Genomic DNA, 25,850 nt, shown 5'->3' on the forward strand with positions numbered 1-25,850 from the left:
TTCTGCCTCTTAGACGGCAGAGGGAGGGTCCTGGTTTGAAGCCCACGGTAGTCAATCTAGTGGGCCGTGACTGACCAAGATCTGTGACCCGGGATCTTTTGGACGAGGGGATTCTTCTCTGTCATGTGAAGGCCCCATCTTTCAAGTTGAAAGTTACCCTCACGAGGAAAAGTGGGTTTGGTGCTTATAATGGATTAAATTTGTACCGCGCTCTACATTCGTGAGAATCTCAGAGTGCTACAGGAGAATAAAGACAAAAGTTAAATGAATAAAACAATTTAAAATGAATAAAAACAATTAAAAAGACTAACAACCAGTGAAATGGAAGAACCTAAGAGTAAAATAAAATAAAAATAATAGTAAAATGAATAGAAGTAAAAAATAAAAGTAAAAGAAAATTCAGGCAAAAGCCTTGTTAAAAAGAAAAAAATTTAGGCCCCTTTTAAAAACCTCGACGGATTGTGGTGCTCTCAGGTGGATGGGGAGAGCATTCCAAAGTCTGGGTGCGGCGGAGCAGAAGGCGCGATCACCCATGGAGTGCAGTTTAGTCCTGGGGGCTTTGAGGAGGTAGGCTGTGCCGGAGCGGAGGGAACGTGTGGAGGACTGGGGGGTGAGGAGTTCCTTGAGATAGGCAGGGGCACCACCGTGTACGCACTGGTGAGTGAGGAGGGACACCTTGTACTCAATTCTGTGTTCCACGGGGAGCCAGTGAAGGGATCTGAGGGTGGGGGTGATGTGATCATATTTGTGCACCCTCATCAGGATCCTAGCAGCGACATTCTGGATGGTTTGCAGTTTTTTAATGCTTTTGCTAGGAATCCCGATGAGGAGTGCATTGCAATAGTCCAGCCTGGAGGAAACAAAAGCGTGGACGAGTTTCTCCGAATCTGCCAGGGTGAGTGAGGGGCGGAGTTTAGTGATGTTACGGAAGTGAAAGAAAGAGGTCTTGCAGAGGTGTTTGATGTGTGTATCATATGTGAGGTGGGGGTCCATTTTCACGCCCAAGTTGGTGACAAGGGTGGAAAGGGGAATGTCCTGACCGGAGAAGGAGATGGTGGTGATGGTGGTTGACCGGACCTGGTGTGGGGTACCGATCAGCATGGCTTGTGTTTTGGAACTGTTGACCTGGAGAAACCTGTGGTTCATCCACGCCTTAGTCTACTCCAGGCAAGTGGTCAGTGTGGGGGGTGATGAAGGTGATGATGGTGTGATCCGGATATATAACTGGGTGTCATCAGCGTAGCAGTGGAAAGACACACCGTGCCGGCCGATGATGCGGCCGAGGGGGAGCATGTACAGGGTGAACAGCAGGGGGCTGTCCACGCTCAAGTCGGCTGCAGCCTATGAAGGAATTGTACCGACACCGCTGTATATCTGTCAATCATCGTTCTGGAAACTGTGTTGATTTCTTTTTCTCTTCTCTCTTAGGATGAGGAGGTGAGTCAGACGGCGGCTGTCTGAAGTGTTGGCTTATTGTGTTCTTGTGTGCAGTTTCGGTGGTAGCTGCTTAGCTTGCGTGCTAGCTGGGTGAGCCAACTGTTAGCCAGTTAGCTGTTAGCTGCGGCACTGGCTCGTTATGTTCACTAGGCCAGGAACGTTAACTTGTTGCTACCAGTCGGCCTGGGTTGGCTGTTAGCTTATGCTACACCGTTGAACATTAGCCGTGAGGATAACAGGCCATAACACTCTGACTACGACGTCATCTTTGACAGAGGATGTTAGTCGGCCCTACACCGTGTTGCCCCGCCAGCGAGGACTTTCGTCAACATGGAGAGACCAGTGGTTGCAGTCCTCTCAGCCTGCGCTCATGGTGTAGGTAAGAGTCCTTCTGGACACTTAATGCCTCTTCCTTCCTTCCCTTCTAAATGTTTTGTAATAACGATGTTTTTTTCCAAAACGTATGTTGCTTCACTACATTGGGGATACGACATGTGTTGTGTATGAATTGTCTTGTCGCTGGTATAGTTCTCTCTACCTAGAAAATCGGCGTTGTTTTTTACGTGAGTAAAAATGAACTGGTTTGGGTGTGATGAGAACTTGTGTGTTCATGTAACGTTAGTTAACGTGGTTGAGCTCACAACTAGTTGGGTTAATAACCCTGCAAAGCTATGCTTAGTGACATATGATCGAGGGGTGAGTCGTCCTCTCAGCCTGTGATGACAATAAACAGGTAGAGTGTTCACATATTAACAGGGGTACCTGTTCAACCTAGTCGTATCAAGGGTAAGGTGGGAGGTGATTCCCCCCGGTTCCCTGGGGCTTCCCCCCCTCCTCTCAAACATGTTTTGTTTACAATATATTGTTTTCACTATGTTTGTGGGTATACGGTGTAATCCCTCAGCTTCTGCTGGGGTTGTGCTCCTGCTTGAGAAAACGATTTTTTCCTAGGGAAAAGATTGTTTTGGTCGCTATCATGTGGCCAGTACGTAATCGAGGACTTGTGTCTTCTCTCGTTATGAAAAACGGCGTTCCTCTTACGGTAGTGAGAGTGTACTTTTGCCTTTTTTGTTGTGATGGAGTCGTTAAGATCCACAACTGGGTTAGGTGTTGGCCTACAGAAGTCACATGTGTAAGCTCTGGTACCGGGGCTCTTAAAGGGGCCCTCTCTGGGTCGGTGTTTTTCTTTGTAAAATTCAGATGGCAGGTTTCGCACATGAGTCTATGTGAAGCTGTTAAACGCTTCAGGTAGCATGCTATGACTGGTGCCATGGCTCTACTTTGTCATTACATCATATCAGGGGTGAGGGGTCATAAAGGGGTGAACTGGTAAAACCTTCCTCCCCTTTTTGTGATTGGTCAGGGGTTAAAACCCCCTGTCCTTCGGGCTTCCTGTCACGTTGCTGGATCAGTGCGTTACAGGGTAGGGCGGTGGACCACGGAAATTCCCCCGCCATAGAGTACGTCACTGGGCGCGTTTCTATTGGTAAGACTTCCGTGGGTTATTCAGGCTCCATGTTATGGACCTCTGTTACAGGGAGTTTCAGAGCCTCCTCCTCAGGGAGTTCAGAGCCTCCTCCTCAGGGAGTTTCAGAACCTCCTGCGAGTTCAGACCCTCCCTCCCAGTGAGGGAGCCTCCTCAGAGTTTCAGAGCCTCCTCCTCAGATTGTCAAGGTGAGTAGAACTTAAAAAGAAGTTCTGCTCTGTTGTATGTGTATTGAGCTTGGTGGGTGATGCAACGCAACGCAGTAGAGACGTTTGTTCTTCTGCTCTGCTCCCTACTGGTAGTGTGTGTATTGGGTCAGAGCCTCCTCCTCAGGGTGTTTCATAGTCTTCTCCTCTGTGAGTTCAGAGCCTCCTCGGTAGAGTCTCCCTCTCAGTGAGGGAGCCTCCTCAGAGTTTCAGAGCCTCCTCCTCGGAGAGTCCTAATCCAATTGTTACATAGCTCAATATTGCAATATGTCTTTTCAATCTATTGCTCACGTGGGAAGTCTCTCTGGGGGTTCCCCATCCTCTCCTTTATGGAGCAGGTTGACAGGGTATTGTTTAGGGTTTCCCTGACTCCTCGCCTTAAAGGTCTGTTGAGTCATGGGTTTCCCCCCGTCATAGGGGTACGTCGCTCCCCGTCCCCTCTTATGAAGTATGGTTGACGGGGTGTTGTTTTCCCTCAGCCACGTCGCATGGGACCCATGTCTGTATTTTTTTCTTTTCTGTAGAAAAAAAATAAAAAAAGCGGCTTCTTGTCGTTCTCCCAGGCGGCTTGGAGGAACGGTATCTGGTGTCTTGTTAGACTATCCATTGATGTGTTTTGGGTCTCTACATGTACATAGTGCTGGCCCTGGGTACTTCTGATAGGGATCACGCATGGGCTTGCGCGCCTTGGTTGCTCATCATTAAAACAGCGTTTTTATGGGGCAACTGGGATGGAGTTTGTCTCTTCCGAGCGCCAGTTTACTAGGTTTGTCTCGACGAATTCTCGTTCATATCTAGGGGATGTTAATGGAATAGATCAAAGCATAGGTAGAGGGGTCTCACGCCCTTGGGGTGGGCCACCGAGCGCGGTACGAAAGGGACCGTCTGGGTGGCGCCCTCTATAATGTTTTGGATCGACACGCGTACCTACCCCCCTCCTAGTGTTGGGGATGTCGGCGTGATTAGGGCACGGGACTGATTCTGGTCACGCCAGTCCAGGTCAGTTAACCCGTTGTCCGCCGGGAAGCAGATCTGCTGTTCTGGTACCCTGAGGGACTTGTGCTTTTTTCGGGGGGGAAAATGCCGGGTCGGCCCGGGTGTTGCAGGGTTTGACGTTATGGAGATGTTCGTGGTTGTGTTACTACGTGTTACCCCTCACTGTTGCTTGGTCCATGTTGTGTTGTACCTTGCGCTGCGCTAAGGGAGCCTGGTCCTTCTCCATTATTTTTCGCCCCTCTCTTCTCCTGCTTAGGCAGGGCTGGGAGGGCGCTGTTGAGGTGGTTCTTATGGAACTCCTCTGGCATCCCTGTCTACGTCCCGGTCCGCCATTGTTTCGTCGACCCGTAGGCCTGGGATAACCCCTTTTTGAAAACTGAAACACTTGTACTGCGGTATAGCCAGTGTATACCCCCAGTTGTGTTTGAGTTTTTTCTTGAGGGGTTATAGGAACAACCACCTCATGTTTGAACCAAGGGGGTGGTTGGTTCCCTGGTGTGTTGGAGCGGAGTAAACTCTCTGGTTAGGCCGTTTGAGTGTGCCCCCGCACGTTTCATGACGTCTGCCAATCGTGTCAGCCTTCTCTGCCTCGACCCCTCTAGAGAGTCAGGGGGGTTTTTGTGGAGGCTGTGACATGGTGCACAACAATGCCAGCATACGCCCCTTCCGCCGGGGTGCTGTTTCAGCAGACCCCTTTGGCGCTTGTCTAGTCCGCAGTGCTCCAGGCTCAGGTCGAATGCCTGTTGCCTGGATTGAGGGATCGACCTCTTCTGGGGGTCGTCTCCCCGGCGCGCTGCCTGCTCCCGCTGTGGGTGTAGCCTCTTGAGTGCTTCGAGCTTACAGCCATGTCAACCTGAACACGCCCGATCTCGTTCGATTTCGGAAGCGGTATAGGTTCAGGCCTGGGTTGTACTTGGATGGGTGACTGTCTGAGTATACCAGGATCAGTGAGCTAGGCGGCGTGCTATAGGGGGGAAGGGCCTGCTCTTGGATGGGCCCTGTCCGAATACGCTGGCGATGTGGGGGGCGGTGTCACTAGTGACCGCCTGGTGAGGTCTCGATGCTGTGGCGTCATTGGCCTCTCCAGGCCCCCTTTTTCCGGGGGGGGTCCAGTCCCTTCTGGGTCGGGGTCCTCCTTCGCGCTCCGCTGCTAGGGCCTTGCCATGGGGTTGTTTTTTCTCTTTACCCCGTGATATTAGGGGTGGTAATGGGGGTTTGTTCCTTTCCGTTCGTTCCCTAGTGGCATGCGGGTTGTGCGTTTGTGTAGTCGTGGGTACGCCCCACGTCTGCTCACCCTGTGCGTTGAGTTGCTGAAGTCTCCTCTTCGCGCAGTCGGACCCGACGCCCCCGTCCTCCGCTAGGGGGGTTCGGGGGGCTCGGGTCGTCCCCGGTTCTGATGATTGTGGGGGGCCTCAGCGGGTACATTTGTCGAGCTTCAGCTCTGCTCAGCTCGTGTTGCACTATGACGCTGAGCAGAGCTATACGATATATAACGTACGGTTATGTATATAACCATAGTTATACGAGTATAGTGACGCTCAGCGTCAGGACTCACTGAGGACCCCTTGATCTTGCCTTGTGGTGAAAGATTGGGAAGGAGCTGATGGTATGGCCACCCCCCCCCCGCTTATGTAGGTAGCGGATGGGGGTGTGGCCAGACAGATGATGGTATTATGTAATTTATTTCAGTTCAATACTGGATTGAGCGTCACTATACTCATAACTATGGTTATATACATAACCGTACGTTACAGGGGTCACACAGCAGAGACAAAGACATGGATTGACCCTCTATATACCACAGAACGGATTGCATGTAACTTAAGAGGTTTCTTATTTAAAGCTTGTATGGCTGTGGGAACAAAGCTCTTGCTAAAACAAGCCTTTCTGCACTTATACCTACAGCCAGAAGGAAGGCCTTTCTGGACATGGGTAGTCTATATAGCCAGAAGGAAGGGGGGGGTAGTGCCGGTAGAGTGGGTGGTTTGGGTCATGTGTGATTATGAGTGCTTTGCGGATCACGGATGAGGTGACACAATCAGAAAAGTTGTAGTGGGAAACCAATGAGTTTGCTGGCTAAATTAGTTCTCTTCAAGAGTTTATTCTTATTGGTGACTTACCATATGGACAAAATAGATGGCATTGGCACCATACAGAAAAACTGGCTCAATAACGGTACGGTACAGGAGAAGATGGGGTTGGACCGGTGTCTTAGCTTATGGATGGCAGTGAGTCTCTGTTGACAACGTCTTTAAATGTCCATGGTATGCTGACTGAAGCCGAGGTTATTGTCCAGTGTAATGCCAAGGTATCTGAAGGACTCCACCACCTCTACCTTCTCCAGAGTTTTGGGGCTAATGAGCAGTTCTTTTGTTTTTGAGATGTTAAAGTGGAGAAAGTTATTGTCGCACCATGTGCTAAAATTAATTACAATAACGAGATATTGTGCGGAGTCTCACACATACACAACCGATTTGATTTAAGTCTCACTCCACGGACATAACAATGTACAGCAATATACCTGATGCTTAACACATTGGACACCAGACCCGAGATATCCCGGGTTAACTCGCCATGCGCTGGGCGCCAAACCCGAGAAAAGCCGGGTTTTAATCGTTATTTCTTTTATTCGCTATATCCATTCATAATTCATCCATCCAGCCTGATGTTATCATTGGGAATGGCTCTGTGATCACAAACGGCCAATACCGCCACCTAACGCCTTGCGGCCGGTATTGCACATCATTGGAAACCCTCTGGCTTGGGCTGTACGTCGATCTAAGAAGTCCGGTCCAGGTTTTCCTTCTCGTGCATGAGTAACGTTTATAACACATGGATTGGGGACACTCGAGCACTGCCGGTTCATGCGTTGGTGGATAACGTTGGACACACGATCGCGATCAGAATTTGGAATGGCGATCAGATAATTGGATTCTTCTTTTTGCAGTACATCATATACAAGGTAAGGACTATATGTTATCAATCTTGCGTTGATCCGATATTTCCCCCCGCGCGATCGCAGCGTGTGTCTGTAATGTACGGTAATGGCGGTCGAAGCATGGAAAACAACCTCCCCCCCACCCTTTCGTGCATCGATGATGAAACATAATACCGATAATCTAGCGTTGATTTCAGAATGATTCTTGATCAAGGCGAGAAATGGCACGATTTATAATGAAATGCAGTAAAGCGCTGTTTGCCGGAGTTTCCTGGGATTACACAGGATCACTACTATACTCATATTCACCACGGTATAAAACGGAAATGTATGGATGAAAGAATTATCTGTTTTTTTTGCATGTTGACCGAAAGAAACTCACTGACAATCGACGTTATTAGATCCATAGCTATAATATTTAATATAGGTTTAGCACTGCAAACACCGGAATATATCCCCATTGAACAGAGCGCTGGCACACAACGGCCCAACGCCTATAGCGACCTCTGGCGCTGAACCTGTTAATGCGTATCGTCAGTCAGTTACCATTTGTAATAATTACATTACCTCCATTCTGTCTGCAACAGGTCTCTCTGCTCATGGTCTATGAGTCTATCAACCCTACGCAAAGCGGGTCACATGTTGTTGGCACAATTTGGAAATGCAAACAAACCGGTTTTTATCTTTCAGATAACGCTAAGCTAGCTTTCAACTAGGGATGCACCGATCCGATATTGATATCGGCCCCGATATGACTAAAATGTATGGATCGGGTATCGGCTAAAATATATATACATATAGGATTTTTATATATATATATATAATAAGAAATAAAATAAGAAATAACAATTCAGTACATTTATATCCATGTGTTAATTTGTTACATTTTGTTTCACTAAGTTAGGAAAGTAATGTTTTAAGTCAAGCCTGATGTTGCCTTGCACAAAAGAATGATCCCAGTCTTTTCCACACAGTGAGACATACAGTTTATTAATTGAACAATGGGTATCGGATCGGTACTCAGTATCGGCCGATACCCAAAGCCCAGGTATAGGAGCCCAGGTATCGTATCGGGACTGAAAAAGTCGTATAGGTGCATCCCTACTTTCAACACATCAACGTTTTCGCGGTACGCTACACTCTCTGGCTCTACATCTGATAATGTTGTCTTCCTGCAACAACTCACGCCTTGCGGGATTTCAGAGCGAGATTTCTGTTTCAGTGGCACACACAAGCACTTTGTGATAAAAATAAAACAATTATTGAGCACCCTCAAAAACCACTTGAATTCAGTTGAAACGGCGAGTACTTGAGTAATAGATTACTCACGCCCATTCCTATCCTATATATATATTATATCATTAAGGGTGAAGCCTACAAACTTACATCCTCCATGAGGTACTGTTGGATCTTTGAGGGTCAAGCCTACAAACTTACATCCTCCATGAGGTACTGTGGGATCTGGGTGGTTTTCCCGGAGCCCGTCTCACCCTCGATGATCAGGATCTGGTGCTGCTGGATGGCAGTGAGTAGATCCTGCCTGTACGGGAAGATGGGCAGGAGGCATCTCACTTCCTGGATGGACTGCTTCTTCAACTCTGCCTGGGACAGAGCCGGGTCCCCCTCATCCTCCTGGATACAGACACCCAGACCTTTTCATTCTGCTTTAACCATTACCGTAATATACCACCATCTGGATATGACTGTGTAATATAAATAGGGAAGGAGGGAAAAATCGATACATCACATATCATCTATTTAAAAAATAATACACTATGCAATTTGTTGTACACACAAAATAATCAAATAAGCTTTCATGTCAATTCAGTAATTCCATAATTGTATTCTTCGGTTCCAGATATCGTGATGTATCATAGATTAAATCTTTAGCAATATATATATTATTGCAGATATAGTTTATCATATTATGGCTATCGAGGGGCAAATATCAGTATAATATCATGAGTTACTCATATCGTCTCACACTGCACATTTTTATTAGACATTATTAAATGTCTACTTTGACACACTCTATCATGAATTGATATTATCATGAATTGATATAAACACAGTAGTGATTCTACATATACCCAACTCATAAATATTTTTACATTTGCCATTCTTGGCTGGTGACGACATTCTCGGTAGAATCATCTGCCACCGGTTTACGTCACCAGCAGCAACAGCAGTTTGTTCGGAATGAATAGAAGACTACAGGGATTAAAGCTAAAAAGATTCTCCTGACTGAATTTTTTTCAGGCCAAGTCATATTCTTATTTTAACCTCCACTGTATTATTTTTTTTTAATAGCGTTAGCGTTTTAAGGGAGCCTACTTGTAGAGCCTACTGTCCTGACTGTGACTATAGACCCTACTGTTGTGGTTGTTGTGCCAGGCAGGGAGGCTGTGTGCTGGAGAGCGTGAATGCAAGTCTTGTGGCTAGCTTCTGATTGATGGCGAGCTAGCACCCTTTTCCCATTACTTTGAACCATGAACTAAACGGCTTGTTATCATACAAACAAGGGACTAAACACATTTCGCAATTATGCCCCAACAACAATGGACAGTCTCCTCCCCACCGTTTGTATATATTTTTTACCACCCACCCACCCCCTCCTAATGTACAGTCTGCTCCTCATCATATGTATATATTTACTGTTAGGATCTCTGGGTAACAGTACTGTATATTTGCATATCGTATATGTGACAAATGTAACAGTTCTATATACCTGTAAGTCATGCATGTCCCTATGTCATAAATGTCATGATGTCATGTATGTTGTGTATGTCATAAATGCGGAAACCTTACTTGGTCCCAAGAAGAGGGTCTCGTGTATTAAATAAAGTTTTCATTCATTCATTCACTCTGGATCTGGTAAATCCAGTAGCAATACACACAATTGTTAAGGGGATGCAGACCAGAGAAAGACGTTTGTCTTGTTTACATCAGGGTCCCCCATTTTCAATTCATAGTGACATTTATGACATACACAACATACATGACATTTATGGCATAGGGACATACATGACATACTACAGGCAGTGTGCGATCCATAGCATAATCTTTGGGTGAGCCGCGTCGGGGGGGGGGGGGGGGGGGGGGGGGGGGTGCGCGGCGCGCCTCTCAGCGAGAAAAAAACTCAGCGCGTGTTTTTATAGTCACATATTTGTCATGTGTAGGTGGGTTTTCCAGCAAACTCACCACTCTCGCTGCCGTTGAATTCGTAAGGGCTGCTACCACGTAGTAGTACTTGGTGGCATCCGCGGTAATATTCCTGAGAGCGAATTGGGCTTCGGCTTGCGCGAACCAAGCGTTGGCACTCTGCGCAGCTTGAGTGAAACTGCGTTCAAAGTTCTGCGATCTGCGTTCTGTTGTTCAGTTGACATGTTCGATATAATCTCCGAAATACGTCCAAGGGTCACAAATGTAGGAATGCAGTAATGATAGCGTAGACGGAGTCGTGTTCCGATGCAAAAACGCTAGTTTATTACGCACTCTACTGTCGCACAAACACTGTCTCTCTTTAACTACGTCATCCCCCGCTAAGGGTCATGGGAGATGTAGTAACCACCACAAAAGGCTAGAATGCCGTGAATTATGTCCCAGTAAGTAGCCACTACACGCAAATCATTAATCATACATCCAAAATAGCATACGTTTATTATTATACACGATGATGATACAGCTCCCAGGGGAGCTTTAGAGACCCCCAGGGGAGCTGATGTCTGATCTAGGGGAGCTATAGCTCACCGGGCTCCCCTCGTGGATCGCACCCTGACTACAGGTATATAGTAATGTTACATTTGTGACATATACGATATGCAAATATACAGTAATGTTACCCATAGATCCTGACAGAGTATATACACATGATGGGGGGGAGACTGTACATTAGGAGGGGGTGGGTGGGTGGGAGAGAAATATACATACGGTGGGGAGAGAATATATACATATGATGGGGAGGAGACTGTACATTAGGAGGGGGTGGGTGGGTGAAAAAAAGATACATACGGTGGGGAGAGAATATATACATAATGGGGAGGAGACTGTACATTAGGAGGGGGTGGGTGGGTGAAAAAAATATACATACGATGGGGAGGAGACTGTCTACACAGATACACCTGTGTGATGTTGCTATGGAGTTAAGCTAATAAAGGATACTCGTCACAACCACAACAGGGGACTCACGCATTTGTACTGTGAAGTAACACGACAATGACAAATGTGTTGTTTCTGTTTTTCTTTTTGACATAGTTGCGGAACACGGAACAAGTTAACTCACCAGTACAGCCCCCAGTAGCCTAGCCAGTCTCTTGAAACACCGCTATCTTCAAACTTCCATTCCTCTCGAAACTTTCTTTTGTTGGGTGGTGCCACTCATCCTTTTCGTCTGAGAAAACCGCGGTGGTTTTTCTTTTTAGTGGCCGGCTTACTCCTTCCATTTAACCGACGCTATTAAGCTAACGTTAGCTAATTGGTATAGCAGCGTTAGGGCTCGCGTCCACCTGCCTCACATTTATGACTGCACGCGTCTTTTTTCAATGTATTCCAATGGGGAGGGAGCGTATGCGGCCGCCTACAGGAAGTGCGCTGCGGTCGGCTTTTTTTTTTCCACCGCCTTTCAGCTTTTCTATGCGGCCGCATACAGCCTAGAGAGTTGAAACGTTCTGAACTTTTTCTCACCGCATGCGCCCCGCCCCATTCTACCGGGCGCACTGCCAGCATGTTTCAGCTAGAAATATGCGCCAGGTGGACGCGGGCCCTTACAGTGCAAGCAGGTAGTGGATGTGACGTCGGTAAACAAGGAGAGTTGACGCGCGAGGCTGCAAAAAAGGAGACTGTCGTAAAACCAAAACACACCGCAGTTTTAATTATTTTACATTACTATTTTGTTACCCTGCCATGTGGCGGACAGACCTCTCAGACCTCGCAAATGTCACTCGCCGAATAGCCTCCAGCTGCAACCGCGGAGCGAGCAGCGTAATCCTGTCTCTCGAGTCGCTGAGTCCTGCCATTGTTGCTCCGCAGCTCGCCAATGACCGCGCCGCGATAGAAATAAAATGCCCTTTTTCATGATATTTGACACCTCTGATTGCCTCAATTTTGTTTCAATCTGTATGCATCTACAAATCATATTATACCAGGTAGCCAATTCCGTCAGACTGCGAATCAAATTGACGGAACTCCCAATTAAATTGACGGAAATCCATCTGGAGACGGAACGATTTAATGCCTGAGACTACCTCAGTAGTTGGCATGCATTTTCAAGATAGAAAGCAAGTGAATACAGTGCAAAAACAGCAATGATTGCTTATCATAGATAATGCCATAATGAACTAAATTTTTGATATTATCATAATATCAAACGATAATATCTGGACCATCTGAACTATTATTTCACTCCAAAACTGAAAATTATATCTAAAGAACTAAGTGTTATTAGTGCTACATAGTAATCTTACACTACTTAATATAGTAGTAATGGCAATGACCAAGGATGTCATAATTAGAATGTGATAATTAGGACTACAATTTGATTATCAAAACAATTCTTGATGCATCGTGATTTTTAATTCGATCCCATTCAATACATCCGTCATACCTGTAATTCACGGCACAAACTGTCACTGATTCAAACGACAATGTCAACAACCAAGGGAGGCGGCTTAATACCCACCTTCTCCGACAAGGTACCCTTCATAGTGTAGGCGTTGCTGACAAAGTTGATCATCTCGTCCTCCTCCAGGACGAGCTGGTACCTCTCACTCTCCTCCTTCAACCCTCTCTCCCGCTCCCTCTTGGCCCCGAAGCTGAGGGACGCAGTCTTCAGCCTCTCCTCCTCCCAGCGGCCCTGCTCTCCTCCCATTTCCATCTGCATCTCCTCCAGCTCCAGCTCCCTCTGAGGCACCTCCTGGGATGAGAGTGTGTGGGGGGGGGGGGGGGGGCGAGAGAAGGGGCGGAGGGAGGAAGAAATGATGAGAAAGATAACAATAACAAAGAGAAACTATAACATAGAGATGGAGATGAAGCAATGTAGGGCATGACACTAAACTTTTTATCAACTGGCCACAGTCGGCCAAGTGGATTTATAATAAATGCACCACACAGTTTCAATTAGTTTTTAGAACAGAATTGACTGATTGAAGCTCGTACAAATGCCAGAACTGAACATTTGGCTGGTCAAAGGCATAAAGGGTTTAGGGTTTATCAGATCTGTCACAAACTGAGAATCCAATTAGTCCACCATGAGTTCACTCCAAAACAGCAGTGTTTTGGTTTTTTAAATCCTATTTGAGGCAGACATTGTTAGCTATGTTAGTCTAAGGGTCAATGCGGGGCTTGAAGCATATCTCTGAAAATTCATATTCAAGTCCTATATAATTGACTAAGCAGTCAGGGAGGGAGGGGGATACAGACCTACTTGGTGGCGGTGCCTTCATGCCCCCTAGTTTGTGACAACCGTGCCCTACCTTGCTCCTCTTCTCCTCAGGCATGTAGTATCTGTTCTTCCTCTCATCCCTCTCCTTGGCCCCGGCTGTTTTGTAATCCTTAGCCAGGTCACGGAGGGTGCATTTGTATTCCAGTTCCTTCCTCTCCCTCTCAGTCATCTCGTCTCTGGAGAAGAGGTACTCCTCGTCGGCGATCTCCGCCTCCAGGTCCTCCAGCTTCTCCGCCTCCCTCTTGTGCAGGTAGTCCCAGCGCGAGCGCTTCCTCAGCTCTGGCAGCTAATTGAGGCGAGGGACAGAGGAGATGCATAGGGGACTGTATGGTTATGTTGATAATATAGTGAGTGGTTTGTATGAGAGGGGCATTAGGAATATAGCCAAGTCTGTTAGTTGACTGATAAGTGTTTTAAAACCTATTTTTAGTCGATTGATTTTCTTTCTCTCCCCATGCTGAATGAGTTATGTCCTGGAAATGTATACATATCTCTTGCATCACAATAATATCCACCAGTATGTTTTTAATAAACACTAACATTTAAAGAGATCCTCCTGCATGACTGTATACACATGTAGATGGACAATAATGTGGCAAACACAATTCTATTGATTTGTCACTGATCAGTAGTCGACTACAAATTTCTTTAGCCCTTATTGACCATATTCACACTTATGTCATGCTCATATTGGGATTCCTTTCCACCCTGTTCCCACAAATAATTCTAACCTGAGCATGACATGAGAGCAAAATGGCCACTATGTGAATATGGTCAATGGGGCTTTTTATTTTTATTTTTTACCTGCGAGAATAATGACAAACAAGACTATAGACCAGGTCTGTTCACTACCCTTTCACCATCCTCCCAGAGCCATCCTGAATTTTAAATATTTGTTTTTCTACATTATCATTGTTCAGATTAAATAAGAACATCAACATTTATGACAGTAATGATAAGTCAAAGTATATTATGATATCAAGGCCTATGACTAATGCAGTAAGAAAACCTTTCCAATGTGCAATCAGAACAGACCAATGTAGTACAGTAGTAACAGGCATGTGATTAACAAGTGCAGATATTGTACAGTATTTATGTCTTATCTGGCTTATCCTATTCATGACTAATGACTATATTTAGTATGTTAAGGAAACGCCCCACAGATTATTTTATGTTAGAGCTAGAAACACATACCGTATTGGTCCGAATATAAGACAACCCTGACTCTTTTTCAACTCATTTTTGAAGACCAAATCTTGTTTTATAAAGAATAATTTTACTATAAAATAATAAAACATTGTTTTATTCAATGCTGTTATTTATTGTTTTCTTTAATCATATATTGGTCAAATCTTCTTAAATAGGATTTACAATAGAAATACAACTAGCTGCTAAGTGAGGAAGTATGTCATCAATCACTGAGCTGTTAGAATCACTGGAAAATCTCTGGAAACTGAAAAATCACTATTAACGTAGCCGTCTTATCAATGCCACAACTTGGGAGAGTTATTATTAGAGTAAGTTATCTGTGGAAGCTGGAAGGGATACTTTGTTAATGTTATTGTCAGCTCCAAGTCCAAGCTGACTTGATAGCTAGCAAGCAACAACAGTAATATTTCACGTCAACATCAATACTAGCAGGGTCTGGTGCTACTGTGCATTTTCTCGATGGACGCCATTGTGTATCACTCTGACACTCAAGACCGGCGCTGACAGGAATATGAATGGGCCCCCCGGGATGACGGGAAGTCTTTAAGCTTGAGCCCTGCTATAAATACTATATAATACTCACCATTTTCTTGCGGTCCTCCTCATCCAACTTCAGTCTCTTCTGAGCCTCTTCGTAAGCCTGGAGAACAGAAACAACAATCATATACAACTACAGCATGAGCAGATTTTCATAAATAAAACCTTTTTATTCAACCTTTTGTGAATTAATGATTGACCCATCAATTAGGGATGGCCTGATACCAGTTTTTCACTGCGAATACAGATTCTGAGTCCTGACCTTTCAGTATCGTCCGATACTTGCTTTACTAATAGTATATAGACCATCATTTTGAGGTCACTGGACAAAAGTTATTGCAACAGAATTAGACACATCCCAACATGCATGTAGTGGATCCCTACAACCAATCCAGCAATCTGTGCTTAGAAACTTGCCACAACATCAAAGTTCCAAGACCACACTGACAAAGCAATGGACAGCCGCATTTGATGCAGTGTAAGAGTAATAAAAGATGACAAATTAATGAATGGTGGAGGGGGGGGGGTTAAAACTTTTATTATATACTGACTTACAGTACAGTTAAATACAACACAAAACTAAATTTAGAGGGGGCCCGAATGCATACAAAGTCCATGGAAAGACAGCTTCGCTCTGAAAATGTTTCAATTTGAATGAGAGATTCGCCTGGCGTGATGGAGCATATAGGTATATCTTTAACAATGAATATGAAATATGAACTGCCTACTGTATAGATATTGAACAGGTCACATTTAGAAGTGGTGCCCATTTTTTTGTAAATGTGAACAGTGCTACTGTTGAGACCATACGCACAAGCATGTCTTCACGCCAGTTTTGCTAGTTATAAACTGTCAATTTGATGAATAAAAGTAATACAATATTTCTCTTTGCTGTATATCTGAACGTACCGTTATGCTATCTAGATCGTCTGGAGGGCAATGTTATTATCGTGGGCAAAGTAGGTAAGTTGCTTGTGTTGAAGGACAGTCTGACATAGCAACAGAGTGAGGGAGTGGGACTGTGAACACAGTGAGGGAGTGGGACTGTGAACACACAGTGAGCTGTCCTCACCTTTTTGTCAGTTCTCTCCGATATGTTGCGGGTCTTATCTTTGTCTTTCAGTTTCACTCGTTCTGCAAAGGCATCCCTCTCCTCTATATCCTGCAGTCGCTCTCGCTCCTCCTTCTCCCACTCCTCCTCCTCCTCCTCCTCTTCTTTCTTAGTGGACCTCTGGTCACTGTGGCCTGTACTGCTGCTCAATGGAAAGGGGAAAGAATTTGAATAGAATGGCCATTTCCATTACAAATCTAATGTAAATTTTTAAATAACCATTTGTTAATAAAAAAAAAATATTTAAAGCATCCATATGCTTAGCTAGCTCCATTCTCCTATTAACACATTCAGAGCCGGCCAGATATGACCAAATTAGGGCTTGTAGGCCAGCGCTTTATTCAATGGGAGGACGGGGATATTTGCGAACGCTTAAACTATATCTTAAATTATGGCTATGGGTCTAATACACCCGTCGCTTATCAATGACTTGCTTGCAGTCAACATGTACAAAACGGATTGTTTTTTCATCTGTACATTTCCCTTTTATACCGTTTTGAATATGAGTATAGTTTGAGATTTCTAGTAATTCCAGAGAAAGACACGATAATAGCCCTTTAGTGGAATACACAAAACATGTTGTAATTTTTCGGCTGATTTATGAATAGTTTTCAAATAAACGCTAGATTATCGATAGTATAATGTGTCCTCCTCATGCACGAAGAGAAGCGGGGTCTGAAAAATCGCTTCTCCGTACTTTGGTCGGCGCGAACCTCACATAGGTACACACACGCGCTCCGATGGCGGAGAAAGGAACATCTGATTACCCCAAGATTCGTAACATAAAGGCCTTACCTCACATCTGATGTCATGCAAAAATATCAATCCAATTCCTGATCGCCATTCCAAATATCGATTGCGTCCATTGATCCAACGTTATAGTCCAAAACACATAATCCACGATGCTCCCAGTCCCCCCAGTCAATGCAATAGTATCCAGCTGCATGACCGAGAAGTCAAACCTGGACCGGACTTCTTTTTTTTATGCAGTCCCAGCCAATCCAATCCAATCCAATGATGTGCAATACCATCCGGGAGACGATAGGCGGCGGTATTCGCCCTTTGCGAGCTCAGACCCATTCCCAATGATAACGTCAGGCTGGATGGATGAAAAATGAATGGATATCGCTAATAAAAGAAATAACGATTAAAACCTGACTATACTCGTGATTGGCACTCAAGCAATGGCGAGTTAACCTGACTATACTCGTGGTTGGCACTGAATGGGTTAAAGATACATGTAGATATTTTCTTTTCATTCAAAATGGACAGACCTCAAAGGCTAACTGATCCCCTTCTAGATGCTGCATCAGCATCATGCGCACAAAGGAAGTGGGAATACAATAGGGCTGCTCGATTAAGGAAGGGTGCGCTGCATTTACAACAAAAGACAAAATGAGAGCAACTCAGCATTGCGGCACAATAATAGTTTTATCTCAATTATCTTGTTTTCATGATCATGGGAAGTCAAAATCATAATTGAAACTCGATTAGTCGCCCAGCCCTAGAATACAAACGCCACGCGCTACAAACATAAGGTTAAGGTTAAGAAAGCAGGAACACAGCAGGAACAGAGCATCATGGTTACCTCTTCGGTGGTTCCTCTTCACTTGACGACTCACTCTCCTTCTTCTTTCTGATGTGCCTCCTCATATTTCCTCGGTCCCTGTCTTTGCTTTTCTTCTTCCCACTCTCCTCTCTCACTGCGCCGCTGTCACTGTCGCTGTCCTCCAGCAAGGTGTAGGTCCGATTCTTCTTGTCCATCTCTATGGCTTCCCGCTCCACCGCTCGGGCCGGCTTCTCAATGACTTGCTTGCGAGGAATCTATGACAGGACAACAGTAAAGACACAATAAAGTATTTCATTGCTGTATGACATGGTATAATTCTGGAATTTCTTTCTTCACATATCCCTCTGAGAAACACATGCATATACATTTCATGAGAGATGGCCGAAGCACAGGGTCAGCCAATTGCAGCACCTCAATCTCATCCCAGTAAGGGATTCTCAGGTCAAGGATAGACACATCGGCTGCCGCAGGGATCAAACCTGTGACTAGCCCCTTTCGTGACTTTCGGTTTGCAAGCATGGGGCTTTTGTGACCGCAGTCACTTATTTATACGGCGCGATCATCCAGGAAAACAACAACCAAGCGTGATCGCGGGGCTCGGAGTGTGTCAAAAATATATCAGATCTGAATTTCAAAGATACCCAGCGTACAATATGGGTTTAACACAGCTTCACGATGGGTTCTGGAAGCTCGGAGTTGCTCATAAACATTTTAAATCATTTTTATAAAACGAGTGTACTCACAGAGCGAACCTTGGCAAAATGGCTGGTGCGTCCGGCAATCACTGCGCTCCATATCGGTCCCTGTTGGTCATTACCTATAGGCCATTACAGGGTAGAATCTGCTGAGCGCGTCTCCTGTGTATTGTTGTAATGACCAACAGGGACCGATAGGGAGCGCAGTGATTGCCGGACGCACCAGCCATTTTGCCAAGGTTCGCTCTGTGAGTACACTCGTTTTATAAAAATGATTTAAAATGTTTATGAGCAACTCCGAGCTTCCAGAACCCATCGTGAAGCTGTGTTAAACCCATATTGTACGCTGGGTATCTTTGAAATTCAGATCTGATATATTTTTGACACACTCCGAGCCCCGCGATCACGCTTGGTTGTTGTTTTCCTGGATGATCGCGCCGTATAAATAAGTGACTGCGGTCACAAAAGCCCCAGGCTTGCAAACCGAAAGTCACGAAAGGGGCTAACCTGTGACCTTACGGTTACACGATGGTCTCTCCAACTGCTAGATCACCCTGCGAGCCCAATATTGACTGCAGTGCACAGCATTTACTAAATGTTTACCTTTTCATAGAGTTCTTGGGCAAATGATGTCACTCTCTGGTCAATGTCAATGGTGCCAGTCTTCTGGAGGCGGGCCACAAAGTCTTCAGGGCATGAAGATTTCCGTGCCGTGCCAATCATGAATTGGGCCACGTATCTGTCACTCAAACCAAGGATGTCATGGAGACTGTCGTTCACCCACTGCTCTAGATTGGCCATGATTCCTTTATAGATCTAGTGAGAAGACACAGGGCAATAATGTGGGTGATTTGTGTTATCTTGCCAGTAATGTTATAACATAAAAAATGTATGAACCACTCACTAAGTTTCCTCTTCTTACGAATAAAGGTTAATCTAACATGAAAGTTTGTTGTTATAGATAACATACTAACTTATAATCAGCAAGCCAACAAGGTGAAGGTCTGGGTTTCAAGCTATTTAAAAAGGGGAACTACACCCATTTTCAGAATTCATACATGTTATTGCTCTGGTCTAAGACAGTCTAAAGAGAAGACATCAACAACTCTCACCTAAATCCAAAAACCAGAGCACTAAAATTCTAACTTGTGATGTCATCAGGAATAAAAGTCTGGAGCTGCTCCATATAGAATTAATTGGGACACAGAGCACACAGGGGAATGTTCTGCTAATATACATACGGTTTCTGAACCGAGACCACTACTAGAATAAAGCTCATTTATTCTTAAAAAAAAAACATTCTGTGGGTCCACAAAATCAGCAATGGTTGGAGCAGCTTCAGACTTTATACCTGATGACATCACACGCTTTTTTTAATACTTGTCTGGTTTCTGGCTTTGTGATTGAGTAGCTCGTGTTCACAGATATTGATTGAACTTCCGTAGGCCATAGAAATTATATATTAGAGTTAGATTTGAGTGTTCTCCTAACGGTGTAACGTAAAATGAACAACCGATGGTAGACGTTGGCTAACGTTAACCGTTGAATCAACGCAACATGATTGTGATGCGGTTCACACTAAGCGTCTAACGTTAGCTAGCTAACGTTAACTTGTCAGCTCAAGATAAACTTAACGTCACTTTACCTTGTTCTGCGCCAAGAAAGTAGCTCAACGTTTTATTTGAACACTTCACAGTAACATTCCCCCGTTACTGTGTGAGATTTTAAACACCAAACAGTTACAACATATATAATAAAACATGTCACAGCTAAGCTAACTTATCTTTGCAAATAACGTTACTGTACCGACGTTGTTACTCGGAAACGGAATTACGAACAACTATAAACAATGCACTGTGAGCAGGGACGTTGGTCACTGCCCCCTGTGGTCAGGGGTAAAACTACTCCTCACTGAGCGACTTTCTCGTACGCAGCTGCGTAGGAATGAACTCCACTCAACAAGTGGAGCTGTATGAGATTCAATCAAGTGTAAAAACACACAGTATCAGTATCTGTAGTCATCATCATACACATTTAAAATCCATCTGATAGAATTACATAGCAAAAAAAATAAGCGAGTTCATACGGGATGGTTTGAAATCTCGGCGTTGCTAATAAACATTTTAAATATTCTTTATAAACTGCTCAAAACGGCATTATTTCCAGCGTTGGGTGCATGATGCGCATGCGCTGTGATCACACCAGGCAGCCAACGCCGGAAATAATGCCGTTTTGAGCCGTTTATAAAAGATATTTAAAATGTTTATTAGCAACGCCGAGCTTTCAAACCATCCCGTATCTCTGTTCGAAACCCTCGTGCAACTGTGAGTACCTTTGACACTTCTCTGTGATACTTGTATAACGAACGGTTCGGTTAGAACCAGTCCTTCATGGTAAATCTAGGTTGGTTTCCTATTGAGGAGCAAGTGACTGTGGATTCACTCGGTGCATCACAGTCATGAAAGGGGCTAACAATCTCCGGATTCTGAAACTAAATATGGCGAGTCCTTATCACAAACTATATATATACTCAGGGGCGTAGCTGGGGGGGGGGGGTAGCTTAGGATGATTCCAAGGGCCCAGCACCCTGGGGGGGGGGGGGCAATTTTATTTTATTTTTTTACTAGACATCACTCAGGTGTATTATTGATGCTCTCATTGATACTATGTTTGTTTCTGAAGTGTGTGTGTGTGTGTGTGTGTGTGTGTGTGAGATATATATAGAGAGAGGGGGGGCTTTGGTAGACTATTGCATTGGTCCATTCATTGAAGATGAACGCAATGCGACATCCTTTATAGGCTCACCCACCAACAGTGCAGGTGCTGAACTGCTGATCCGAATGTATAGGTAAAAACCATATTATGCGTTTTCATCAATAAAAAAATGGCCAAAAAAAAATCCGCTCGTGCGCTTAGTCGCTTACGCGCGCTAGCATTCACTGGGGGCCTACAAATACATTCTTTCATGGGGCCCAGAATTTGGAGCTACTAATAACAACAAGACATTCATTAATTGCATTGTACAGTTCACGTGTGGTGCCGTCGTCGCATATATAAGTAAGGATAGTTTGAATGACATTTCAGCACCAAGTCCACCGAAGTTATTATTACTTCAAAGCGCGACTGTCTATATGGATAAAACAAGGTGTAATAAGGATGTTTTAGGTGGTGGTAGTTTCTCTGTTAGGACATTATAGCTGACATATAGCCTAGCTAGCCTATAGTCGGTCTGATATATATTAGAGAAATAGTAAAGTAATATTCGCCAAACAATCTGACGGGCCAGATATTATTACGGCCCACCACAGTCTGAGCATGCGTAGTGAGCTGTGGCGTCATCGTTTATCTAGACTATGCGTTTACAGTGGCTGCACGGATCCACTGAACGGATATTTTGGAAAATCTTCACTTTAAAATGCGTTTAAGAAAATCTCCGTTTATGTCTCTGAAAACACCCTTTACGTGTGGATGAAAGGCCCAATCGTGGAATAAAATGTGCGTTTGGCAAAAGATCCAGATACGTGGGGACATGGCCTTAGTATCCGTTAGTCAGGTTGTTTTTCCCCCATGTGTTTCTCGTTTTGCTGATTGCCCTCCTGTGTCCCATGTGTTAATTGTTCTCCCTATATCTGCTGTGTGTTTCCTGTACTCCATTGTCGGTTTGTTGTTTGTCCTCCATGTTCCACGTCCTCTGTCTCCTGTGATCCTGCCTTCGTGTAGTAAGTGTTCCTTGTGTTTAGTGTTTTGTCTGGTTCCACCTTTTGTTTTCGTGTTACAGTTCGTCTCGTTTTGATAGTGTTTGTTTGTAGTCAGTTTGTACCTTTTTCCATGCCAGCTCTGCTGAGGTTTTCGTTCGTGTTTTTGTACCATTGTTCTCTGCCAGCATTGCTGTGCCTTTTTTTTTTTTTTTATTATCTTTTTTTCCCCTCCTTCTTTTTCCGATTTTTCTCCCATCCCACTGTTAGTCATTATGCCAATTCCCAACCCCCTTCCTGGTTGTTGCGCACTTTCCCCTACTGTTGGTCCGAGAGGCCGGAGACTGTCACATGCTTTCCTCCGACGCATGTGCAGCCAGCCGGCAGCCAGCCTGGCCGCGCAGATTCTCACTGGGATAGTGTAACGTGTGGGAGGCCGCACTACCTCTCACCAGATCCTACCTTCGCTGAGCAGGTGCCCCGACCGAACTGTAGGGGTCGCTGTCCACAACGCCAAGGACCCACCCACGGCTCCCCTCCCCCTAACTCAGCCAAACGAGTTAGTATAGCAATCAGCCCGAGCCAAGGCAATGCTGACTCTCCGGGAGTCGAGACCGCAGCCTCTTGCATTGGTGACGACGAGCACAATCTCCGCTACATGCTGTGCCTTTTTTGTTCACGTGCCTTTTTGAATATACCTTGTTTGTCTGCTTTTAAGTAAAGCTATATTTTTTTACCTGTACCCTGTGTCCTGCCTGCTTCCTCCTCGTCCTCTTCTGCAATTGGGTCCTCGCCAACACGATCCATAACAGATGCAACCACAAGTAATTTCCTGGTGCATTGGTAAGAGATACTGGAACACAACATAAAACCAATTTATCAAGAGGATAGAAACTGTTATAACAATCTTTCTTTGTGTGATTGCATAAGGTCCCTTCATGCCTCTCTATAGCTAAAGGCAAAGCAATGCCCAAACATGAACCAGATTAAAAAGAGGTAGCCTATAAGGACATGATTTTCACGAGGTACAGGAATGAAGAAGGGCTTTGTTAACAGATTTGGCAATGGGGCGACAATAATGTATACAAGAGGCATGGTATTCTATCTTTGGCTTTGCTCTGCTGGCAGCGGTTTGTTTATCACGTTGTCTCATAATACAGCAGCACATATGATCTCCTCTCTGGGAGGGGCAGAAGTGAGAAGAAGGAACAGTAGGAGGGAACCAAGGTTTATATAGTCCCAACCTGGTGTAGAGTAGACAGTAGACGCTCCGCCTACAGTGCCCTCCAGTGGACACAGATATACATGCAGTCATGAGGGCAGTAGAGAGCAATTACAGTCAGTTACAACCATACATACACCCTCTATATTCAACACTCCCACTTATGGTTGCTTAACATTCTGTATGGACTCTTCAAAACAATTTACAAAGGAAATAACACAGTCTTATGTAGCAGGGTGGATTATCCCTGCTTTATGGGAGTGATTGTACACGGCCACCTGGTAGCGGGATGCAGTAGAGTTTAATCTAGCTGAACCCCCGTCTTTGGGCCCGGAACGTCGAACTGGAGGTCGGGCAGCAGGAGCGGATGGGGCCCAGGATTTACTGACCTGTGGGGTGGTACTCTGGTCCTCCTCACCCTCCAGGGCGGTCAGCAGTAGCTCCCCACACACTCTCACTTCCCCCAGTACCTCCGTTAGCCCTCCCACACCTGGTGACTGTTAGTTGACTAATGATTTTGCGCTCCCCAAAGCAGTACCCTTCCTTAATGACCTGCAGAGACCTTTAACCATGGAATACGAATATGGTGGAGAAGGGTTAAATGGTAATGATAATAGTAATATTATTACCCGGGCAACAAAGGTTAAAACAAGGGCTCAGTAACAGACACACACACCGTGCTCCCATCTACATCTCCTTTATATAAGGCCTGGTCAAGTATCAAATACAGGGTTATATCTTAATGTGGTTAATATGCAATAGATTCACATTAGGCACCGGGTGCTCTCACTCACAATACAGGGGAACGTTATTCCCAAAATAGGCACCTTGTGCTCATTACATTAATTCTACTGCCCCGCTTTGCGGTGGGGAAGACCCAGGTACATATTAAGGAGTTCAATGGGAAATTCAATAACGTCACACAATTATTACACTCAAAAAGAAATTACATGTGGGCCCACGTTACCAAATAAAAGATCCTAGCTAAGCCGGCTTAAAATGGTTGGGGTACCCCTAGACGCTGCTGCTAGCGTTCGTTTCGAATAGATATTGTTTTGGCACACGGAGTACCACTGTACTTAACAGAGATGGCGGGTCCACTCTCACCACCACTCGTCCGGGTGACAAGATGGCCGTCGGGCGATCCCGCGATAACAGCCAGCGGGCTGGGGTAGACAGCAGGGGCAGTGGCAGAGCTGGAGGAGCGTGCTGTGTTGTGGCGACCTCTGCTGGAAGAAGAGGTGTCCTCGGCTGCATCTACGAGACGTCCACTGCGGGGCTGCTGGCTGAGCTGGTGCGCGCTCATCTGTGGGCTACCTTAAACACAGCTAAACTGTGGGTCTTGGTGGACCCTCCTGCTGTCGCCTATACAGCTAACGCAACGTGGCTACTGTATGTGCACCCAGGGGTGTAGCTCCAGATTCTGGGCCCCATGAAAGAATGTATTTGTAGGCCCCCAGTGAATGCGAGCGTGCAAGCGGAATTTTTTTTGGCCATTTTTTTATTGATGAAAACGCATAATATGGTTTTTACCTATACATTCGGATCAGCAGTTCAGCACCTGCACTGTTGGTGGGTGAGCCTAGTAAAGGATGTCGCATTGCGTTCATCTTCAATGAATGGACCAATGCAATAGTCTACCAAAGCCCCCCCTCTTTCTCTATATATCTCACACACACACACACACACACTTCAGAAACAAACATAGTATCAATGAGAGCATCAATAATACACCTGAGTGATGTCTAGTAAAAAAAAAAAAAAAAAAAAAAATGTTGGCCACCCCCCCAGTGCTGGGCCCTTGGAATCATCCTAAGCTACCCCCCCCCCCCCCCCCCCAGCTACGCCCCTGTGTGCACCACCGGTCTTCAGCGACGCTCGCCTAGTGGTACACTCAGAGTCACTATAGCCGTTAGCAGCAAGCTAATATACCGCTTCAACTTCTAGGATAACCCGTGTTATCTACTGAAGTTTGTTCTTCTTTCCGTTTCACTGTTCACACACTTCTCTATCGCTTGTACTTCTAGGATAACCCGTGTTATAGCAGAGTTACTCGTTCTCTCCCATTGCTCTTCAACAGGGCTCTTCGAGAGCACACGTCCGTTCACGTTCGAGTTCACTGTCGAAGAGGACTTCCTCCTGTTCCGCCCTCCAGGTAACCAGCTTCTCACTCGCTCGCTCCTTCCTCCTCCGCTCCTCCTGCCACTACCGCCCCCTGCTGGCGACCGCAAACTGGTCCCACAATGGGACACTCAAGACAGGAAGAAAGATGATTTAATGTCACGTTAATGATCCATATCGAAGCCGGA

At 45.3% G+C, this 25,850-nt stretch overlaps 1 protein-coding gene across 1 annotated transcript in view; it reads right to left on the bottom strand.

Annotated features, from left to right (window-relative positions):
* dhx16 (DEAH (Asp-Glu-Ala-His) box polypeptide 16) overlaps positions 1–20,415 on the bottom strand; it is a 78,943-nt gene extending 58,528 nt beyond the window's left edge. Inside the window, exons 1-8 of the mRNA XM_084336079.1 lie at positions 20,270–20,415; positions 19,228–19,440; positions 17,948–18,183; positions 16,321–16,501; positions 15,295–15,351; positions 13,534–13,788; positions 12,741–12,974; positions 8,501–8,695 (exon numbers count right to left, since the gene is read on the bottom strand). Coding sequence (XP_084192205.1) covers positions 8,501–8,695; positions 12,741–12,974; positions 13,534–13,788; positions 15,295–15,351; positions 16,321–16,501; positions 17,948–18,183; positions 19,228–19,425 — 1,356 coding nt within the window. The 5' untranslated portion in view covers positions 19,426–19,440; positions 20,270–20,415. The remainder of the gene's footprint in view (positions 1–8,500; positions 8,696–12,740; positions 12,975–13,533; positions 13,789–15,294; positions 15,352–16,320; positions 16,502–17,947; positions 18,184–19,227; positions 19,441–20,269) is intronic.
* Between the last annotated feature and the right edge of the window lie 5,435 nt (positions 20,416–25,850).

Source organism: Notolepis coatsorum, assembly GCF_963971535.1.
Source record: "Notolepis coatsorum genome assembly, chromosome: 19".
In the NCBI taxonomy this organism is placed as follows: domain Eukaryota; kingdom Metazoa; phylum Chordata; class Actinopteri; order Aulopiformes; family Paralepididae; genus Notolepis; species Notolepis coatsorum.